The 24,232-nt window shown below is 35.9% G+C and overlaps 2 protein-coding genes across 8 annotated transcripts in view; one reads left to right on the top strand and one right to left on the bottom strand.

The window, feature by feature from the left end:
* Positions 1 to 12,559, top strand: part of LOC135222947 (enoyl-CoA delta isomerase 2-like) — a 103,185-nt gene extending 90,626 nt beyond the window's left edge. For both annotated transcript variants that reach the window (XM_064261399.1, XM_064261398.1), the window contains exon 9: positions 1,785 to 12,559. In XM_064261399.1, the coding sequence (XP_064117469.1) occupies positions 1,785 to 1,883 (99 nt within the window). In that variant the 3' untranslated portion in view covers positions 1,884 to 12,559. The remainder of the gene's footprint in view (positions 1 to 1,784) is intronic.
* LOC135222946 (inactive phospholipase C-like protein 2) overlaps positions 8,157 to 24,232 on the bottom strand; it is a 658,580-nt gene continuing 642,504 nt past the window's right edge. For 4 of the 6 annotated variants that reach the window (XM_064261397.1, XM_064261392.1, XM_064261393.1 and 1 more), the window contains 4 exons: positions 23,022 to 23,207; positions 22,697 to 22,771; positions 20,713 to 20,955; positions 8,157 to 20,558 (listed from right to left, as the gene is read on the bottom strand). In XM_064261397.1, the coding sequence (XP_064117467.1) occupies positions 20,187 to 20,558; positions 20,713 to 20,955; positions 22,697 to 22,771; positions 23,022 to 23,207 (876 nt within the window). In that variant the 3' untranslated portion in view covers positions 8,157 to 20,186. The remainder of the gene's footprint in view (positions 20,559 to 20,712; positions 20,956 to 22,696; positions 22,772 to 23,021; positions 23,208 to 24,232) is intronic. The other 2 variants (XM_064261394.1, XM_064261395.1) reach the window with 1 other exon arrangement.

Below are 24,232 nucleotides of genomic sequence, written 5' to 3'. Positions count from 1 at the left end.
TAACTATACAAACCTGAGGTCCTTTTACACATAGTCCCACCTCATGCCACCCCTCACTCTGCAGTTTTTGCTTGGGCCTAAAGCAAAAGTGATTGTTTACCTCCCAGTCGCGCGCGCGTGCCTGTCGGACAAGCAGTTAACTACCGAACCCCTTGTTCGAAAGCTTACGACCTATCCAGCTGCCGCTAGTAACCTTCCTATTGTAAAAGGACCTCAGGTTTGTATAGTTAGGAAAAATGCAATTTTGGACAAATTGTCATTTTTTATCAATTTCATCATAAAATGCACTTTTTGTGATAAAACTATTAAAAAAACCAGGTATAAATATTTTTACTGGTTTTTTCTTGAGTCTTAAATAACAAAATAGGAGATTTAAAGCATTTTTATAGGGGTTCCAACTATTCGCGGGTTCTAACTATTCACGGGGGGATCTGGTACGCATCCCCCACCAATACAGGGGAACCACTGTACCGTCAAACTTCGGCTTTGTATCCCTGATTTTCATATGATTTGGTTTTTGTTGACTTTTTCTGATGAAATTTTGACTCTGGTTTTGTACATTTCCTCGGAATTCGTACATCCGGAAATGCTTATTCCAGGGCCCACCTCATGACTAGGCCCGTACCGGGTGCCCAAACAAAGCATCCCATGTTCTCTCATTAACCATTTGAAAAATGCAAGAAACGCTATAGAATTTAAGAAAGAACTCTTAGCAAAGTGTTGGAGGCGATAATTTGTGAAAAGGCAAGGATGTTGCTTGCCAATCTCAGTAAAAAAAAAAAAAGGCCTACAGTGGACATACATAATGTACCTACTTAGTGACTAAGGACATGTTTGCAAAGGGAGCGATATAAAAAATTTTGTGGAGTATTATCATCCCAACAAAGATGTTGCAATCCGTGTCTCCAACATGCTTAATGACAATGCCTTGTTTCACTTTCGGCAAAGTCTAAAGAAAAGCCAAATGTGTCTGAACAGTTTTTTTGTGTGACAGGAGTCCAGTGACTTTCAAGCTGGTCCTAGTGCCAGTAAAAAACAAAGAGGGGAACTAACCCTAGATAATGCCAATAAAAAATGAAGAGAATTAACCCCAGATAGGTCCTGGATACCCGAAGTCCTTCACTCACTTATGTGTGCTGGTCTTTGTGCTTAAGATGGCCAGATGTTTTTTATAACTTAGGCTTCCATGTAAGCATACCTTAGTTATTTTCTCTCTCTCTCTCTCTCTCTCTCTCTCTCTCTCTCTCTCTCTCTCTCTCTCTCTCTCTCAATAAGCATAAGCAAAATTAAAAGCTCTCTTCACCTATCCAAAACTGCATCCCCTCCCCCTTCCTGCCAGAGAAACTACACCCCAGCTCCACCCACCTTCTAAAACAACCCCTTCTCAGAGTTCCTCTACAATCTTACTGCCCCCCCTCTCTCATGGTGCCCAGCCATCTGACCTTCCCCCCACCATTTTGGGAACTTCTGGCTTCCTTAAGCCCCCAAAACTGTTTTTCAGTCTGTTTATGAGTTTAAACAGTGTTACCAACATTTTCCAGACTCTCGCAAAAAAGCATTGCCAACCATCAGAGTGGTTTTTTCAAATTTAAATAATTTGAATAATGACAAGTTTCAGATAATGATGATCCAGATAATCAACAGATTATTGTATTATTTATTCATTAAATATAAATATTTAGTTATAGACTGAAATGAAAGGTAATTAGAGGAAATAATATTTTACCTGAATTGTCCCTCTTAGTAATTATCCGTATTAGTAAGGTTCACCCTCTTTTTCACAGGTTAATCATCAAGAATGTGATCAGTTGGCTCGAACACTTACAACGGGGGAGTTTACTGCTGCTGTTATGGAGTTTTTTAATAAGAAATCAAAACTTTGATGCAGAGTTGTTTACCCTGTAAGTTATGATGTAGTTCACTGTAGATACATACATATACACATTATTCAAGTTTATCTATAAGAATTTTAACATTCTTGTACGTCACTGCTTTGTTTGTGCCTGTAGTCAGTGTAAGGTCTACACTGCAAAGTACAAGATGGCATTCCCAATATGGCTGTGTGAAGTTGGCATGTTATATTGCATGAAGGTAAAAATTGTAAGGGAAAAAATACTCCTCCTGGTGTATTGTATGGTTAAGATGCTGAATTTTGAAACCACAGTTCAGCAGACAGCTAATAGATTTAAGTTTTATGGGAGTACTGTCCTATAAGAATCAAGCCCAATTTTGTTAGTATGTAGATCCCAAATATAACAACAAATGAATCTTTTAGTGAACAGTAAATGTTTAACCTAAAACTCAACTGTTCCAGAAAATTTACCTTGATGGTGAGATGGGAGTAGGTGGGTTGTTACAGGCAATTGGATATGAATTATCAGCAGCAAGGGAACAAACTTATATAGGTTTATTAACAAGATCATATAAGCACAAGAGGAAAATAAAAACTTTCCCAAATTGCAAAACTGAGAAAGTGGTAGGAATTGCCAGAAAACTTGGCTTAAAAAATAAGAACTATAACATAGCCTACAGAATCAGCAGCTACTTGACTTTGCACAGTAACAGGTTGTGAACCTGTGTCAAAGGCAAAGTGCTTGATAAAGCAGTAGGAGAGAAAACCACTAAGGGAATAATTGTAGGAATGGTACCTGGTAGTCATGTACGTAAAAGAATAAAAAAGTACTTTTACTTTTATTAAAAGGAAGTAGAATTTTTAGACCTGTGGGAGGTATTTGTAGATAAATTGCAGTGCTTCAGAAAGGATGGATCACTTGAGTGGGACAGATCACAGAAAGTATGGAGAAATATGGACATGAGAATGTGAAATGTTGATGTGCTACGACAAGAACAATGCTAGATTTCCTTTGATTACCTGTTATCTCTAAGCCCAAGATAGGTCACACACTGGGACTTTGAAGAACCTTGAAAACTGATATATAGTAGGTTCCCGACAGGAAAACAAAAGATTCAGAGAGTAAAGAACAACATAGAAAAATCCTTATAATGATAGTCATCTCCACAGGTTGTTGTTAGCATGAAATAAGGGAGTTTCTTCAGTTTCTGTTGTTTTCTGTTAAATGTGAGAAATTTACCTTTCTTGTTCTTTATTCATTTATTTCTCTTGCATTTGTATTGTGTTAATTCATTCCCCTTTTATTTGATATTTGTTCTTAAAAGTTAATTGTCTTAACCTTGAATGTGACGTCACAAATACACCAACCCTCTGTAGAAAAAACTCCCCTGTGACACTTCTTACTCTCTCTTGGTAACTGTGTTTTGTGGAAGCTATTCATGTATATCACTGTTCACCCAGAATTCAAAAGAGAATCAACTCAAACTCAATTTTCAAGAAATTCAGTAGATAAGAATTCACCGTATGCAAGAGGATCGTCAATTCAACAATTTTTATCAGCAAAATGGCAACTGTTACAAATTCACAAAGCAATGTCAGATGGCTCGAGATGCAAAAAACCTTGAAACAATTGAGGTCATACAGAAGTACAGCATTGCATAAGGTTAGTTGGGACATTTTGCGTCTGCATTTGAGGAGAGTATATTAGCCTTGCACATTGTTTGTTAGACTGAATATTCTTTGAGGTTACTCATTATTTAATTTTTTTAGAATACCTTTGCCTGCTAAGAGTTAAGGGTTTTAAACAATTGTAGTGGTCTTAAAAAAGTCCCCATAGTAGTATTTTTTTATTCATGCACTAATCACTTTTTTTCATTTTTATAGTAATTTGTTCTAGTACCAGCAGCTTTTTACCACAGTTTGGCAGACTTTGCTCTGCCAATTTTTAAATATTTATGCATTTGCTCTGTCTTTTGCTAAGTTATAGTGTACATGTCAAAGCCTCCCATATAAGTAGTATGTTTGGAGCCGCTGTTATGACCAGGTGTGTTTACTGACACTCACGTATGGGGTGTGTTGTAAGTGGTTTCTATACCAGTGGTTTCACTGTAATGTTGACAAGAAAAGTGAAAATAAAGTTTTTTAAGATGTTGGGACACATATTACGCAATAATGCCATTTGTAACAATTCTTGAAAGAGGGCAGAGCTTCAAAGTCATCGTGTTTGTTGCTTTCTAGATTCCTAGTAACTTTAAACCATAAAGAGAGTTCCTCATTGGACGAGTGGTTTTTTTGTTCGCCTACCGATTCGGTAGGCACGAGTTCTACTCCCTGCTCTGCCAATGTGGAATCAGAAGAATTTATTTCTGGTTATTAGAAATTAATTTCTTGATATAATGTGGTCCCGATCCCACAATAAGCTGTAGGTCCCGTTGCTAGGTAACCAATTGGTTCCTAGCCATGTAGAAATATCTAATCCTTAGGGCCAGCCCTAGGAGAGCTGTTCATCAGCTCAGTGGTCTGGCTATACTAAGATATACGTAATTTAAACCATAAAGATTCTGTAGACATCCCAGAATCATTTATACTTGAATGCAGTAACAACCTCTGTATTGTTTGAAGTTGGTTTGGTAACATCAACCTTCTTTAAAAACTACCGTGAAACCTTACTCACAAATGATGTTATGACACTAAAATGACGTAAAATTCATGTGTAATTGGAAACGGATCTTAAATAATGAGAGAAAATTTCTTGAAATTTGACCAATATCAAGTAGAAATTGTGAGGAAATACAGGAATGAATGCAATATTATGAGATAGCGTGTAAGCATAGGCCTATCTAGTATATTTGCTTTCAGAGACTGAATGATAATATATTTTTTAAATATGTTTTAGAAGTGGAGAGAGAGAAGAGAGTAAGAGAATTATAGTACGTATATTGGTGGTGGACTTGCGATGGGTAAAGGCAGAGGAAAGAGTGGTGCACAGATTCCTGGGAAACAGTGATATGGCTGCCAAGATCGGGCTTCACTATATTAGATAAAATTTCAAGGGACCATAATATTCAAGTTAATTCTCTAAGAAATTCATGCCCTAATCCTGATTTCATTTGACAGTTGCTGTAACATTCAAAGATTGTAAAAAGAAAGGGAAAATTTCAACAATAGGCTAAGGACATTCCTGCTCTCTCTATCTACTTTTGAAAATAGATTTTCATTTGCAAATCATTCACGAACAAAGCTGTGTAAGTAAAAATAACTCAATATCTGTTGCACAGGCAATAAAAGTTGCATATAGTGCAAAAATTGCTGATGTATTGGGAGATGTTTTAGTCCTGCGGCAAAGTAATGCTTCTGTGTTAGCTGTGTAGGCTAACTCATAACTTCTTGTAATGGGAGCACAGGCAGAAAATTTTTGAGTTGACAGGATACATTAACCTTGATAAAGGTTTCCTTTTAATGACAAGGGCTTCGTAAACAGCTACTAGCACTTAATCCATGTCAACATCAAAGTGCGAAAGCCGTTACGTCAGTAGTATCCAGTGACTTATGCTTTCCCACCTGAAGCACTCTGGCTCCTCCTCACAGCATAGAGTATATGCTTGCAGATTTAATTAGATTTGCTCAACCTCCCTTAGCAGTCACAACATTGACCGCCATTGACGCCAGTTAACTTTAAATGCTTTGGAATACAAACATAATTTTGCAGAAACTAAAATAATGACCATTACTGCCTATGATGATGCAAAGTAATCCTGTTCAAGAAGAAAAACGAGTAAATGTTGTTGTCGTGATATGGAGTAACAACCAGCTATCACCCACTCTTATCTTCCAGTTCTGTATGAACGAAGCCATCTGAGAAATTCCAATTACGTAACTCCGACATGCATGGTGTTTTTAAGTATCTGAACTTTTTTGTTTTACAGGTTTAATATGTATGTATAGTATATAATTTACAGTGTATTTTCTTATTATAGAGTAAATTAACCAAGATTGTGCTTTCTGTAGAAAAAAAATTGAAATTCGATGAACGAAAGCTAATGAAAAGTGTATCATCACTTTTCTTGCCGATAGTGCGTAGAGGAAGACATATGAGTTGACGTGTTTTCTTTTACCACGTCAGAGTCTTTAGTCTTTAAATAAACAATAGTCATTTTCATCACCAGTTATGGTGAGGAAATGCCATTCCTCAAATGCTATCTGCTTTGCTCTTGTCCCTTCCTGTTTCACTTTTGCAACCAACCTGCTGCCCATCATGTGCATTCTCCACACACTTTGCCTACTATCCAGCCCAGTACAATTGATGCCCAGCTTTGCCTCTGCCTTGCTGTTGGTTTAGTCTCAATGTCCTGTCCAGTAGATGGCCAGGCAGTTACATTGGTATGACTACAATGCTACTTTTAAAATTTTTGTCATTTTCGAGGGAGAGTCATCAGAAGACATTAGGAAGAAATATAAAACACTATTCATACCCAACAGAAAATGTTATTAATGCCATGAATATCATTGATAACAACCAAGATAAGGCTAATGATGTGGAAATGTTTGTGCCAGGAGGCCTGGTGGTTTTCTTGGAGATAGTTTCAATTATCAACCTCTCCAGGACTGAAGTGGAACCAGGTCTGTGATATAATGCAAGTGGTATTGATCTGATCAGTTTCACTGTTCCTTGGTTTTACCCATGAACAGTTATATACCCATGAGTTTGAATCCTCTGGACTAGGTATAGGTTCTTAAGTGGGTATAGAAATACTGTGTCAGTACTTTGAGGAGGTTCCAGTCATTGGCGACATTCCAAACCCCTAAAGGAACCATTAGATCCAAACCCTTAAAGGAACCATTAGATTAGGCTTTTTGTTTTTTAATCTCACATTGAAGAAAGCTTTTCTCTTCTGGCTTTTGGATCTTGAGAGGAGTCAGTAGAATGTGTATTCTTGAGTATGGTTACCTATGTTAAGGATTGGAATTTCTTGTTTGTCCTAATAATGGCTTAATTGTCAATGGCTTTGTTTTGAAACGAATCTGATTTTAAAAACAGCAGTAATTTATGCACAAACTTATTAATTAAAATCCAAAGTTCCACCTCCTTCCTGCAGGATTTCTCTTAGCTAATGATCCACATTATACAAAAGGGGAAAAATGCCTATGGTGAAATAATTTCATTATTACAAGATCATGTAAATGATTTTCCTAGACACTTTTTTATGTAAAACTTTTGACCCAGATTTATTTTAGGGCTTAGAGTATCTTCAGCACTGTTCTTCTTGGTATTAATCTTGTGATATCTCCAACAACCAGGGCTCTTCCATATATGTTTTGGTCTTAAGCTCTCCTGAAATAAGAAACTTTCACAAGCTCTTGATTTCATTGGTCATTTCTCTGGTTTGGGATTCCTGCAAAAGTTTTTGTAACAGGAATTGTCAGGAGAAAAAGTTTTGGCAGACAGGAATTATCAGCAATGGAATAGTTTTGATTGAATCACATGGTAAAACAAAGCAGCAGGACTGGATTTCTTCCCGAGTAGATAGTACTACTAGCTTTCTTCAAGTTCAGATAATCTAGTTGCCTTGGCTTCATTATGTCTGATGTTTTGAGTGAGAATCTTGAGTCACTTCTTCCAGAAGCTTCAAAAGAGTTTCAGGAATGTGTCAGCAATGCAATGTGGGTCAAACCTGTAGTTCTTAGGAAGTTATCTCCTTTCAAAGCTGCATGTTCATGGTTTCTCTTGAAGATTTCCAGGAAAGAATTGCTTTTTACTTTCCTGTGTTCAATTTTGAATGCTCATTGTCTTACAAGAGTAGAAAATAGTATCAGAGAGCTGCAGGCATCTCCAAATTTGAAGAAAGCTTACTATACACATAATGACTGCCTCAGACTTCAAAAAGATGCAGGCTCCAATAAAGTACACATAGCTACAGAGTTCAAGCCTTGAAATTGCTTTTGACAACCTGAAGGAGGTAGTTTTGGCCTTTTTTCCTTCTGTGTCCTACCAAGAGGATTGGTCTCTAAGGTGTTCAAGGATCTGAATTAGAAGTTGCAAAATCTTGATTATTTTTATCTGAAGCATCTTTGAAATGTAAGTGGGAAGTTGGTAACTGAGTGAGACAGATTTGCTAATGAAGCTTAACAGCATCATTTGTGAGGTGAAGACATCTGAATTATAGGTGATTTCTTGAAGATATGTAGCAGTTTACAGTAAGGAAATTTGAAATACTGTTTTCATTCAGCCTTCAAGATTATGCATTTAGGATTGCACATGTACTGTTGAAAAGAGGCAATATTGTCATGGGAAAAGAAAATGCTATTCACATTAATTGATTTATTTCTTGACTTGCAACAACTTCAGCCAACGTTTAATTGAACCTGCTTCTCACCAGTTACTGTACTGTCAAATTAGACTTTTAACAAAATTAGCAACAATAACAAAACTTAAATCTAAATTATAAGATAAAAAACCAGAATTTTTAAATAATTGTATGGAATGTTGTTGACCTGAATTAATAGAAATTTAGAACAAAAGTGGATAATGTAGTTAAAATTGACCTATAAAAAAGTTCTAACCTTGACCCTGAGGGAAAAACACTTGGGTGGTGTTCTGCTCATTTCATTTTTCCTTACAAAGATTTTTAACAAATCTAAAAACACCATTGTGAGCTACAAGACTAAAATTTTCTTTTATTCTTGCCAACTTTCAGTTATTAAGACAATTCATAAGTAATTTTGCTCTTAAGCTTCTTAAAGATTACTGCTAAGATGTATCTGATAATGCTATAACTTCCTCAAATTCCCAAATAATTAAATATTATAACCTCCCTTTTGTCAGGCACAAATAAATATGTAAAATCTATCCCCAAAGGGGTTTTCTTATAATTTTTGTCAAATTACAAAATACAAATTAAAAATGAGACTTGGGTCTGGTGAGACAGCAAGAGACTTTCATTACTGTCATTTACAAATGTAAACAAAAACTTTGAGATAAGCTATACATACATACATATAATTTATATATTTCTTTATGTATACTTAACACATTTTAGTATTGTATTCTCATGGAAAATACATCATTCATCATTCTGTAATGCGTCTCCATATGTTGCATAGTTTAAAGATAAACACACCTTTCACACACAATCAACCAGTATTATTAATCTGGCAGGAATAAATGATGGGATTGTGGTTAGTATAAATAGATGAAAATAGCTGTAAAGAAATGTAAGGAGTAAAGGGGCAATAAAAGTACCGTAGCTATATGGTTAAGGTTAAGAAAGTACAGTACAAGATTTGATAGCTGACAAAAATAAATTAATCAGAAAAACAGAAATGAATTTGTAGGTGGCTGACAAATCACATACACTAGGAGTAAGGATTAATGTGATTCTTGGGCCAGAATCTTAGCACACGGTTCCCTGAAATCACAAAAAAAGCATTGAGTATGACAGTATACATTGAAGGTAATTCTAATGACTAGAATAAATAGAATTTACATATAATTACATCAAAGATGATTGGAATGAACTTTGTACAAATGAATGAATTTTTAATGTTCTCATAAAATTTCCTTGAATTCAAATAAAGTTGAAACTGCTATTGTTGCATTGCTGTGCAGTTACTGGATACATCAATATTCCTGTCAAGAAATGCACCAGGTTTAATATTTATGTATTTCAACTTCAAACTTAAATTCAGTATTCTAGTGGAAGACATAATAAAAGCCAGGTGTCACCTGTGAAAAGCCCATTACTTGGACATGTCTCTTTGCAAATATAAGATAAAAAGGGATTCCACAGTTCAATGTTTTAGCCAGTAGATTTGTTATTCTTAAATTTAATTTGTTTAAATACAAACTAAAAGGATCAAATATAGATATCCAAGGCAAATATTCACAAATATTTCCTCAAGTTCAGAGGTGGTCAATTTGTAAATTGTTGGCACAGTGAAGGCAGTATTAAGGGAAGGGAGCTCTACGTGAAATGTTCAATATACATATTAACCATAACAGAAGGTTACCAGTGAAAAATTGGGTCTTTAAGTTCTAGGCAATGATGGTGGATTTTTGGTGCTTAATAAGTTACCTTTCAGAGGAGGGAAAAAAAGCAGATCTAAGTTAACTTTCAAAATAATCAACTTAAAATATTTTTTTGTAGTTATTTCCTAAACAGATAGTACCTTAGATTATGAAAGCATTGTATTTATAACCTTCATATTTGACTTGGTTTTAATTGATTGGCTACTGTGCACTTCAGATTTGAAACTTAAGCAAGATGGTAATGACCATCACTTCCTTGCTTTGGTATCAGGGTTTGACTTGTATTCCTAAAATTATCCAGATAGTTAACAAGAGGCAATTATTGAAAAAGTACGAAGTGTTGGCCAAAACTTGTCTCTGAGGGATATTAAATAATTATTATAAAGTGCAATAATAAGACCACCAAGTTACACTGAGAGTGAGATATAGATGTAGTGATAAAAAGAGATGGTTTTAGAAGGTGATAAGGGAAGGTCGAAGGCAAGGCCATTTTGCATGGGTCATGGCTTGGCACTTGCTGTCTTTTGGCATCTGCCAACATATTCTTGGTTTTGGGAAGCCTTATCAGGTCCACCAGATCCCAGTAGACTGGTTCTGAGATTGTCATCTTTAAATCTGTGCGACTACCATCTGAAAATATTGCGCCTTAACACCATGCAAAGTTCTTACTACTTTTCTACCTTGAAGTCAATGGTTACATAACAAAGAATGCATTTTAGATATATGGTTTTGCTAACTGGATTGGCCTAAATTACATGAATTTCCAGGCATGTCCCCTATTCAAATAGTTTACTGAAATTTGCCTTAGTAATTTTCTTTGATACTTTTAGTTAAAGCTAGTCTCTAGCTTTGTAGCTTTGTTATGAGGGTATTATTTTCATATCATAATGTCTTCCCATTTCTAGTCAACTACCCATTGTTTATATATCAAAATGACAGTATAGTGCCTAACTATACCTGTGATGTTTTTCCTCACAACCTTGAAAGACTGGTGGATATCTTTATTTAAATTGTACAAAAGTTATTTTTTTTCATATTCAAAATTTTATGACAATTACTGTATGCTGTACTGTATTCAAGGTACAGAAACTGTCACTAAATACAATTCCAGATGTATAGTGTAGTACTCTGGTACTGTAAATATTCTACAAAAGTATAGTATAGGAAAAACAATAAAACCATTTTATGTTAAGCAAATTAATATGTAAGTATATTAAGAGTTTTCTCTCTTATTAATGTTCTATTGGAAAATTTAAATTACCCTTGGAAATTTAAATAGTAAAAAAGAATGCATAAGGATATTAAATTATACATATCCCGATAATATTTGGATACTTCACCAATATTTACTTCAAAATCAGTATAACCTTTTATAATTGAACTATTTAACAGCTAGTATATAAAACAAAATACAGGGAGGGAAAAAAAAGGGAGGGTAAAAAAGATACTGTTGAAGGCAGGTGATTTGGCGCATCAAAACAAAGCTGGGATTCTTCATAGTTTTTAATAAAATATGCCCTTGTAGATAGCTTTTATTTTATATGAAGGTTCAGCATAAGTAAAGTCCATCTGAATGAAGTGTTGCATGTACATAAATATATCTTGCCAAAAGTAAATAATCCACTGTTATTTCACAGCAATGTTTTATGGTGTATTATTTAAAATTTTGCAATGTTATGTAAAATAGGACTGCCCTATGGCCAATATTTCTTATCACTTACGTGGTTGACAAGGTTATGAAGTTGAGCTTCAAAAATATTGACATACAAGATTTACAATATTAGCAAATTGTTTCAGTATTTTGTAAAGGTTTTGGTTATTGGAAAACTGGCAGCATTTAATTGGTTGACAACACTTTTTGACTAGTAAATTGTTAACTATGTAGATCACTGACGTAAATACTTTTATATTTTTTTTATGCAGTTTGCAATTCAAAGGTAAAAATGTGAAAATTAGATGATTACAATATCACTCAAATTCGTATGCCCAGAAGCCTCAATTTAAAACTATTCTACTGCTTTGCAAGATTTACTTCCAACAAAGTTAGAAATGAAATAAGACAATAGATTTTCATTTGACCTTCCTCTGCTGTTTTCTGGGGTTTCTTACTGGTCTTTGTCCTGCTACTTCCATGTATGTTAGTATTTGACTACTCATCCTTTTCCTTTCTCATCACACATGTAATCCTTAACTAGTTCCTGTCAGGTTGACTTTAACAATTAATTTTGCATACTTTGTCTGTTGGTAAAGTCTAACATATTATTTAGGGCAGTAATATTTGACTTAAATTATGTTAGGCTTAAATCTCATATTTTTATTCATATTTTGCAAAAGAAGAATGAGAAAAACATTCATTCTTGAGGATTGATATCAGATGATCTGAAAATTTGCAAAATGTTCTATGCCTGGTCGGTGACCCCACCTCTTATACGCTATGAGTTGCCATATGCCACAGATTCCTTGCTTTACAATCTTTGTTTTTAACTGGTTTTCAGCAGGGACAAGGTTATCCTATTGTTAAGACCTCAGGTTTGTTAGCTATTTAAAGTACAAATTGATAAAAAATTTGTCATTTATATGATGCAGGGAGAATTAATTTGGGATTTTAAAGCTGAATGGGTTATATAAACAAATTTTAATTACTGTACTCGTGAGCTTTGATTAAAGGTTTCATTTGAAAAGTGTTTTATATACCATAAAAATAGGGGATCTTAGTCAGTATTTATTTATCTAATAATAAGATCAAAATAATTTATTTATAATAGTACTGTACTGTGTACCTGAAAGTTTTCTCAGCTTAAGGGTTGTTTGCTAAACATTTTTGGACAACATGAAGGTGGTTACTTGTTGTGGCCAAACAGTATGTAAATTGAGAACTCCCATATTTTTCAAATCCTCACAAATATATGGACTCTTCAGCATGGTTGCAGGTATTAGTCACTCCCACATCAAAGTATTTTTCAAATTCAGAACATATCTAGCAAAACTAATTTTCATAATATTCAGGACAATTGTTTTCACAAAGTTTTTAAGTGTATTTTCAGGTTTTCAATTCATGTTGCCAATATATGTTGAAACTTTGACAAGATTGTTCTTTGCTGTAAGTAGTATACTTTTCTCTCATTTATGTAAAGTGGAAATGCATATTTTACGAAAGGAAGATACTAATGTGTTTTGTTGTATGTATTTGTATTTAGTTGGGATAAACGTTGTGTTTGGTTATTTCGTGTATTAGTTTGTAAGTATACGTGTAATAGCGCTTAAGTACGGGGTATCGGTTTTTTGTTGATTCAATAGTTAGTTGAACGTTTGGAGTTGGTTGGCCGCGACCATGAATTCAGTCTTGCTACAACTCCCGGATAGTGTGGTTGTATTACAAATGACTTTGAGAACTCATCGGGGTCTCCGAGCCTAAACCACTTAAGTGTTCCTATCTTAAAATTCATTTTGGGAAATTCCTTTGGAAGATAGAAATTATGCTAATGCTAATTTCTGAATTCAGGCTAGGGATGACATTAACAGTAAGTTAACATACTCATTAATGTACACAATGCAAGGTAATGTCTTGAATGTTATTTAGAATAAGTTAAGTAACCTGGGTGTTGTAGTATAGAACTTAGGCTACGATTTTGTTAGTACGTTCAATTCACTTTAGGCTATACGATCCCTATCGATTTGAAATGCTTTACTTATTTCGAAGCGGATTGGAATAATATAGGATTGTAGTGTTTTTTTCTGTTGGTCAAGTTTTTACTTACTCTGAGATTCAACTAGTCTAGCAAAAATTTAAATTGTCAAATAACAAAAAATGTAGATAGTAAACTTAACTGTTTCAATATAAATAAATTAACTAGCAAATTAATAGTTATTTCTCATCTACATTTTGTATGAAATAAATAATTGAGGAATGCATCGAGTCCCTACATTCAACTTTTATCATTGTTAAAATATTAATTTACATGTTACAAATGATTATTATAAATAGGCTGAAGTTAATCAGTCATACATGAATTTTGCAACTATACATTTACTTCTCAAATGAAATGTAGTTATGCTTTTGAGTTCCTTATTCATATATTTTTACAGATTATGTATACTATATTTTTACAGATTAAGTATGTAAATGGCATGTGAACTGCAGAATAATCAGTTCACAAAATCTTTACCCATAAAGAATTCTGAAACCAAGTTTGGCCTAAAAACTAAGACTGCTCCACCTGCAGAGATAACCCAGCATACATAAACTTTAAAACCCAATTCATCTAATAATGTGTTTGCCCTGGACATATTAATTCATACATTGTTCAGTTGTGGATTTCAGTTTTCCATTTCATCATTAAATATCTGTACAGTGTTTGTATGACCTGTATATATATACTTCGTAAAAGATGTAAAGGATTTTTCATTTGATAGTTTTTATAAAAAATAAATAAATATGATGTTACTCAAATGTTTAGGTTGCATCTTCATAAATATGTAGAAAAATTATACATTTTCCTTTCCAATATTTAATTTGATAAAGAATTTAATTTAATATCAGTTTCCCTTGATTGAACTATATTAGAGATAAGGATGGTTTGTAATGAAAAAACTAAAGTTTCTGAAAATTGGGTAGACATACTAAAGTACTCGAGTAAATGCATTTGTAATACATTGTATTAATCTGCCAAGGATTGAATCTATGTTGGTAAGATGACATAACTAGGTTATAATATAAATGCCCAGTGAATAAGACAAGAACATAAAAGAATGACATATCAGAAAGTATGTTAACTAATGTTTTCCACTTGTTGTAGGGAAATGGCGATACATATCCTCAAAACTGCTTGTATTGAGCACCCACCAAAGTTACATGAAATTTGAGAGTTCATTGTTTATACCTCTGTCTTTGCTATCCTAGTGTGTTGTCCTAATAGAATGCTGTATATATTTAGTTTTGGCAAAGTATATTCTGTATTGTAAGGCAACATTAGAATAGTGGTTCAATACTTTTGATATACTGCATATATATAATCACACAAGTTTGTATAAAAAGTATTCAGTCAGTTATACAAGTGACTCATATATTTGAAGCATAAATGTATTTACATGTAAATCCCCCCCCCCAAAAAAAAAAAAAAAAAAAAACTAGATTATGGCATCGATACAATGACAGATATCTTAGGGGGGAAAATAATAAAGTTTTGTTTTCAGAAGCCATTCCCTCAACACATCATATTGAAGATAAATACTACTTTTTGGTATACCATCATTCAGTGGGATGAAGAAAATGTGCAAAGGTCTGATTGATAGGACAGCACACTCACTCCTTGTAAGAGGTTCTGGCTTGCATGCATGCTTCGTTGTGGATGCCCTTATAAATATGTGACATATTCTTTGATCCCCAAGAGATTTTTGGGGATTTTGAAACCCTGAAGAGAGGAATTTTGGGTCATGCATACAGGTGCCTATTTTGTGTTGATCTCCCCCTCCACTAGGAATATCTGATAATTCCTCATTAGACCCCCTTCAGAGGGAAATGGAAAAAAAGTTCTTAAGGAAGGAGGACTATGTGGTACCCATTTGGTGCTACAAAACCAAATGATTCAGTCTGAGGAAGCACAAGAGATTCATGTGGTATGCATAATATCTACCTCTTCCAGATCCTTTGCCTTAGCATCTCTATAACTGTGGTATTCCTCAGGACGATGGCTCATTGTAGTTAAGGCTAACTAGGATGGTCAGCAGGGCCAGCAAGTTGGGATACCACTCAGGATGTGGCCACAATGGAGTCACCATGTTCATTCCAAGGTTCTGAGATATCGTTACCCTGTCGATTCCTGACAAATCAGGCAAAAGGGAGGAAAGGCGTAAACGTCCAGATTGCCCCAAGGATGTTGCAGTGTCTTCTGGCATGACCCACACATCTGGAATGACTGACCAAAACTCATCAAGTTTCTTGTTGTATCAGGTCACGAAAAGATCAATCATAAGCCTTCCCCAACAGATGGAACAACCTTTCCGCTACCTCCAGGTGTAGTGACTACTCTTTCCCAAATGCTTGACCCTGATGACTCAGCTTGTCTGCCACTACATTCCTCTTCCCTGGAATGTATCTGGCTGAAAGATCCACCGAGTGAGTAACTGCCCACTGGTGCAGTTGTACTACTGTCAATTCATGAAGTTGACGGGAGAGACTAGTCCCCCATTTGTTAACATATGCAACCACCGTGGTATTGTCGGACATTAGAACCACAGTGTGTCCCACCTCCTAATCCTGAAAATCCTGAAGGGCTGAGAAAGCTGCCTTTAGTTCTAGGATATTGATGAAAAGATGTTTGTCCTGGTGATCCCACACACCTGAAGTCAGATCTTCCAAGTGTGCTTGAAAGGGCACACTTAGGGTCAGGTTCCAGTCAGCCAGCCATCATGCCAAGTCCTGTCTCGCTACCTTTGAGAGAGGGGACCACAACTTTTTTAATTGAAGGGGTCAAAGGTGGAGATATCCAAGAGGAACAAGCTTCTCCGGGGACGACAGGTGACTTGGAATGATCTGCCATTTATCATGCTGGCTGATTTTGTCTGGAAAGGAAGGACTGTACAAAATGGACTTGTACTTGTTGTGCGTGGATCTGATGGAAAGACCCGTCACTGCTGTGTCTATTAGCATGCTCAGGTACAGTGTTCTTTGGCTGGGCATAAGATTTGACTTCTCCAAATATATCATTATCCCTAGGAACTTGCCAGGACCAGCCAGTCTTTGCGGTGAAAACACTCATGAACACCTGTGGGGCAGTAGAGAGCCTGAAGCAAAGCACCTTGCACTGATACATGGTCTCTCCCAGAATAAAGCGAAGGAAATTGCGAGACAACTGATGGATTGGAATCTGAAAGTGAGCATCCTTCAGATCTATCGTCAGATTGAAGTTAGACTTCCTGATCTTGAACCGAGTGTTTCTGATGAAAAGGTTCAGTGAAGACGGGTCGATGACTGGTCTCCAACCCCCCCGAAACCTTGGCAACCAGAAAGGTACAGCTGTAGAAACCTAGTGACCTCCACAGCTCCTTTTTCCATCATTACCTTCATTGGCAAGCCCTGAATGCATGTTCTTTGATGGAATGGACAGCCAGAGAGGAAGAGGAAAGTCGAAAGGGAGCAGATGCTCCCAGCTGCTGCCAAGTTGCCCAATGGCTCATCAGGCAACACCCCTCCAAGTGAGTGGGAAGGGGTAACCCCCTGGTGTTTTCCTCCTCTACCCCTGCCTCCTCTCCCAAGTCTGGTAGGATGGAGCTGAAAGGACGCGACAGAGTTGTCTTCTTAGCAGGAGCAGGCGAAGCCTGGCGGCCCCTACAAGGACGTGTTGCGGCCTGAGATCTCTTAGGGTAAGGGTAGGCAGCAGCCTGGTGGATTGTCCGCTCTTCATTTGTCCACTACAGCTTCAACTTGGTCCTTATGGAAGAGTGACGAAGATCCTAGAACTGTTCCATTCTTCAGTGCCAAGGTAAAATCAGGGCCAACACATTTGGAGATTTAAGAGAGGGCAGCATTTCTTTTCTTCAGTAACCGATTAGCCACGTTTGCTGTTAGGTGAGCCAGATACAAAATAATCTTACCACCATACTAAAACAGTTAAAGAAAGATGGCACTGAGATGCCGTAGAAGCAGTTAATTCCATTGTAGCAGACTCCTGGCATATAAAGGAGGTGCCCTCTGCCCCGATTTGATCTAAAGACCCAGGCCTAGGCAAACTTGGTCTGGATTCACCTGCCTCGACTGTAACACAATGTAGGAGTTATGTAAGAATGTCTATGTCGTGGAAGAGGAAGAGGGAGCAACTTGAATGACCTGCTAGACTGAATAGAGTTGTCCTGTCCTGAGATGAGAGCATTCACTTGGTTAAGAATACAGTCAGCATGGTTAGAACAAGGCAATCCCAATGGTGCCTTTGTTTCTTTCTTGGGCCCCACTAGGGCTTCAAGACCCGAAGGTTAATCTGAAGTGGTAGCCACAGTCATCTGTTAATTCATTGTACCCACGAATGAATTCCACAACTTCTGCATATGTAATTAATATAATTCTTGGTTGTCTTCATCGAGAGAGGTCCTTTTGCTTCTAGGTCACGAGATTCTTAATCCAGCCTGTCAACCGAATCAGCAGCATCCTCTGCATCATTGTTCACTACAGGAGCATAAGAACGATCAGGCTTTACACATTTTGGGTATATCTCGGTCTAATGAATGGGAAGGGACTGTCTTGATAGTGTGGACTAGTATACATTAAAGGGAAGGACGGCCATAGTTGATCTGTGACCGTAAAGGAATCTCAGTTATGTGGAGAATGGTCATGGGCGCACAAACGATAGGAACATTCCTGATCATGAGAATGTTTCTTCAAGTGTGATGTCGCCTGCTTTACAGCCGCCTTATCATCTTTCTTAACAGCTGTGGTGTCTTAACCCTCGTTTCCTGAGCAGATGATGCCGAAATGACTGCAACTTCTTGAGGAACCCAATCCTCAGATTTATGGCTCTTAGAAGGCCGTGAACCTTGACAGCGTGTAACCTCGGAGGAGCAGTTGGAAATGAACCAGAAACAAACTTTGAGTTGATGATATGGCTGCAATTAGCCAACCGAGATTCAACTGTAGGAGACTGAGAGTCGGTCTTGCACGAATCCAAAGAGGGCATGTGGATCTTCTTGCATGGAGGGACCACAAAGTCCTTCTTCCTCCAACGCCTCCGAGGAATGAAACAAACAGACGATGAAGAAGATGAATGAAAAGACAATGACAAGAAAGACAGATCTAAGACATCTCTTCAATTTCTTCATAATGGAGTAGCTGAACTTCTTAGAAGTACACCTTTGACTCTCTCCACCAGGGGTTGAACAAAGAAGTTGGAAGGAGTAGACATAGAAGGCACAGAAATGGAAATTGATGGTAGGGGCACAGCCGATGAAGGTACGGTGTAAGCAGAAGTAACGGACACTGGGAGCCTGGAAGATGAAGTGGGACAGTAGGCCCCCAAGGTGGGGTTCCCCCGGTAAGCCTAATAAAGACCAGCACTCGGTTAGCTTCTATGCATCCATCCCTGAAACAACAGTACAAGGGGGAGCTGCTTTCCTCATGTAAAATATATGTAGTAAGCAGTAATCAATGAAGATGCTTCAGTGGGAAGTGATTTTGAGCTGTGAGGACAGGCATGGTAATGGAATCTTGAACAGAGGCTTGTAAAACAGTTCTTTGTCCTGCTCTCCTAGGATGGGTTTACTACAAACCAAGTCTTAAGCTTATGTTTAGATCTGTAGCCAGACCTGTTGAGGTAATTTCTCCTGGAAGCAGGCAGATTTCAACTGCATTTTTCTGTGTTGTCATTAATAAAGCTTTCTACAAGGTCACTCCAATATTTAACTTATTACCTAATGTACCAGCAGTTTCCAATATAAAATTGCATGTTTTGCAATTTTCACTGTTTATTACAATAATTGTAGCATACTGGCAAAGAAACAAAAATCAACCATTATATCTTCTAAACTGTAAACAGTGAGAGATGCAAACGTAGGTGTACTAGTTAAGTGTGGAATGTGTCTGTTCTCCAAAGAAAGCTAAAGCAGTACCATATAATAGTATTTGTACACATTATGGCCTATTATTGTTACTTTGCCTTGAAGCAAGGGAAAAATTTACAGATAATTTGTTAATTTACATACTGTACAAAATAAATACATAAAAACATTAATTTTTTAAAGATTTATGTCTTGCAAACAGTTGGTCAGTATTTGATACAGGTAACAGCAGCACCAGTTAAGATAACCTAAAGAGAGGAATATCTAGATTCCCTTGTAGCAAGTTCACTGAATATATTCTCCAAGCTAGTTTGTGACTTCTCAAAACACATCTGCCAGTGAACTTTAGGAAAGGGGAAAAGTTGGGGGCCTAAAGAGTTATATATTTGTTAAATTCAACCATTTCAAGTCTTAGATAATAATGAGTATACTAAAATGTCTGCAAATTTGAGCCTACAGAAAATATACAATTGACAATTTGTTTCTAAAGCATGGAATGGCTGAATTATAACAACTGGACGTATTGTAAGTATTTAGATATAAGAGCAATTTTGTAGTCTTTTAGAGTTTCAGATATCTGAATGGAATATGCTTTAAAAGAAGCAAGACTATTAACATTTTTTTAGAGTATGTACTGTATTTATATAAATAAGATTTTAAACAACTTTATATAAAAATGACCATTCTATGTACACGTGAAAAGTTGCTGCAGCATTAAATGATACGCATTTTTAACAAAAATCACTAGCATACACTCTAGCTGAACTACAGGGCTGTGTTCTGCTCAAAGTTGAAGCCAGGGGTGTAACTGAAGGAGTGAAGTAGCGGCGGCTTTAGCAGATCTGTGGTTTCTTCATCATCACCAACTACTGTAGAAGAACTACTAGGTGTAATTAGGAAGTCCTCATTAACATACCCAATGCTGCTAGACTCAAGATTCGAGTTACTTTTCTTCAGGATACTTTTAGGCTTACAATCACTTCCTGGAGTAGTAGGTGACCTTCCCAAACTGCCATAGGTTGTGAGGTTTTCAGAGGTGTTGTGACGATTAGCAAGAGTTAAACGGGGCCGTTCCCGAACTGATGGGGATTTCTCCTTTGCACTGAAGCTATCTAAAGTTGCTTTTGTTGATTCAACCTGTATTTTTGAAGACAGTGCTAGAGATTATTTCATTTTAGTTGCCATCTGAAACTAAAAATCAGAAACAGCTGATAATTAAAATACCAAATAGCAAATTTTTTTTTCTTTGAGGTCACAACCTTAGCAATAGTATTTTGCTTATAATACCAACCTGTTCCATCGCCATTCTGCATTTCTTTTTGAGCGCCACAAGCCTGTCCAGCTGACCTCGGATGATTCGGACATTCCATGCATAATTTTCCATTGCACGGTTTGCCTTCTTGCCTTTAATACCATTGGAGGAGAGAAGGTTCTCCAAATTATCATACAGAGCAAAGGTAGGTTGCAGTTTACTTTCAAGGGTTGAATGAAGCTTATCTCCATGAGCTAAGAAGTGATGAATTTCTAACAAAACCTGTCAAAATAAATTTCACTGATAAGGAATGATGCCTGGTTAGATGCTTGGTTTATGTAGTTACAAGAATTTTTAGACTTTTATCACAAAACCACTGAACATGAATAAAGCATATATTCCTGGCCCAAATATTCCCTTGTTCACCAGTCTGTTATCTGTCAGACATTATTAGTAGCAGTTTATTGCAGAAGTATCATCTGAACCCACAGCAGACTCAAAAGGCTTGCTTAATTTTTTTGGCAATTACAATATTCATCACTGAATGGCTCAGCTCAGTTACTACCACAGATAATCATCTTGCAGTAACTTTTTAAACTAGCTGATTCTGGCAACGTTGGTACTCCAATTGTCAACACCAACTGCAAAGTACCTAATGATTGCAGAATTAATTTTTTTCATCACTTATTGAAAACATTGTGATAAAAGTCTGACAAGAATTATGATTGGAATAAAATAATGAGAGAAAGATTATTAACAAGTACCAGAACAACCTATCACAACAAACATATAGGTTATAATCTTAACGACCATTTGTACCTGAGAATCACAATGCAGCCTCATGTAATGTGAGGTTACTGGTAAAGGCACACCAGAGTATTCACAGGGATCATGATTTGTATGATTTCCTCCTGTCTGTCAAGACAAAAGACCGGTGAACCAGGGAAATTTGAAGGCTGTGATTAAAGGCAGATACATGAATAATGGACTGTAATGAAACAACTAGTATATACACATACATATACTCCTGTAAATTTCCTTGGTTCAACTATATGAATCCTGTTAATCTCCAAATGCCATTTGCACAGTTTTAGATCCCAAATGCTGATGTTAAGTTTTAAGAATTTCTCAAGGAATGGTAACAGTATATGGTATAATTTTTGTGGTATACAATATATGGTATAATTTCAAAGTCCAACTTGAGAGCATATAATGGCCCAATCAGTCACATAGTACCAGTTAGTACGCAAGTTCACCTAAACAACTTTAGAAAATGTCACAAAAATCATGGAAGAAACTTTAACTAACATGTCTCAAAAATCTTGACAATGCATGCCTACACAAAGAGAGAGGGGGAGTAATTCTAATAAGGCTTATTGGTAAATTCTATCTTGGATACTACTGTAACAATTTTTAAATTGCATGATATCCTTTTATTCATTGTCAATTTACACTTCTTTGAGCCAATCTGAGTATTACCACTTAGTGAAGAAATGCTTCTGCTTAGTACTTACATGACCAGCCCAAGAAGAGGCTCAGAGGTCTGGATAAACGAATTCTGTATAATAATAATAATTAGTACCAACATTGACTGACAGGTTAATAACCTCTCTCAGAGCTGATCTTGGGCAAGATATGCATTACCCCAAAAATTGCAAATGAAAAACTACATCAGATATCACCAGACTGACAAGAAGAGCAGTTTGGCAACCTGCAATAAAAAAACACTAAAATGCTTCATCACCACAATTAGGGTGGAAAACACAAGTAATAAAAATACCCAACCTTTTCTAAAATATTTCGTAAAAGACTCCAAAACTTTGGACACAATTTTCTTTACTTTCTGAATATACTGTTTATTCAACAATTCTGTGTATTTTATTCAAAAGTACTATGTAGTTTCACACCACTAAATACGGTACATTTTCAACATATGTATACCATTACATACTGTACAAAGGTACCGCACTCAGCCATTTAAATAATGCAAAACTATCTTCTTCAGCAAGAGAATTCTGCTTACCTTTTCTACTGCAGTTTCTAATCTATGTAGATGAGATGGAAGGGGGCCAGGCTGAGAACTCCTAAGAAAAGGAATCTGCAAAAGCGCTGATTTTTAATATCCCAACATAGTTTATGCAGTGCTATATTGTATTGCCTTTCAATAAAGCTAAATATTATCTATGTTTAAACCATTTAAAATTCAACATAAGCTTTAAAAAAATACTAGAATACAGTTCCAGTGTTAGCTGTAAACATCATGGGCACTTTTGAAACTGGAATTAAAGGCCTTCAAAAACATTAAAAAAAGAAATAGACTCGGCACTACCTCTAAGCAATGTACTTACACCGTTTTCTTCTTGTATTGAAAGACCGCTGATGTCAGGATGGGTCATATATCGAGATATTGCTACTTTCAGGCACTGTTTCATGTTGGCAGTATGTCCAAGGCCACATTCATCTTGTAAGTCAGACCATGCTAATTCTACTTTGTTTTGCTCAAATTCTGCTTCCACTAGCCAAGTTGCTGCCTCCTGTTGTCATAAGAAACTGGTGTTAAAAATAAATTTTTTTCTATGAAATATCCCAACATTAATACAGTATTATGTACAAACAAAATTCATGTATTTGCGGGTTTAACATTTTGAGAAAACAAATGCTTTATTATGGATAAGAAATACACGATCTAGCTTTTTCTAATTTAAAACATACTGTGCTGTATATCACTTCAGGACTTTCACATTTATTTTCAACCTAATTCTAACACAATTCTTTTATGGCTTGCAAACTGGCAATGCTGAATTAATTGTTAAATGATGTATAAGGACAAGGTAAGATATGACATTCAAGCCATATATGCAACAAGGATGGTTAAAGCCTTTTTGTGTTAATAGCAGAATTATTATTTGTCTATGCAGCATTTACTGTAGTTACTTATGTTATTTTTAAATACTGTAAAGTAAGTGTATGTTTAAAATTACCACTTCACTGTAATGTGGTGAACTTAAATAATGATTAGAAATAACCCAAAAAGAAAATTACCCAAATTCCATTGTATGGAAAGCGTACTGATAAAAGTTAAAAATAACAGATTATATCCCTAGTGTATTTTCATCTTTATAATCACAATCTGAAAGCTGTGCACATGAAAAATTTAAGACTCGGCAGTTAAGTAACCTTAGTACTGTTTATACCAATTTAATTTTAAGGAACCTATCATAGCTATGAGATTCCAATACGTACTAACATATTTTACTAATATTTTCAACTGTTCTTGGCATGTACTAAAAACCACAAACACTAATTACATTTCAAGACTGATATTAATTTTTAATCCCACTTCAAATATAGTGGATATCAAACTTTATCACTACGTACATGGCGAAGTAACTATTGGAAAAAAAAATTAAAAATGTTCTATAAAATCCAATGAGTAATAAAATGGTAAATGGGTAATAACACTAACCTGAGAAGGCATCTGCCAGTATAATTCCCAGAGTACAATATATACTGACATTAGGAACAAAGACTAACAACACTCTTGAGGCAACTTGAATAA

This window comes from Macrobrachium nipponense, chromosome 8, assembly GCF_015104395.2.
Source record: "Macrobrachium nipponense isolate FS-2020 chromosome 8, ASM1510439v2, whole genome shotgun sequence".
NCBI lineage: Eukaryota > Metazoa > Arthropoda > Malacostraca > Decapoda > Palaemonidae > Macrobrachium > Macrobrachium nipponense.
The sequence above is the reverse complement of the archived record's forward strand: the minus strand, read 5'-3'. Positions and strand labels throughout refer to the sequence as shown.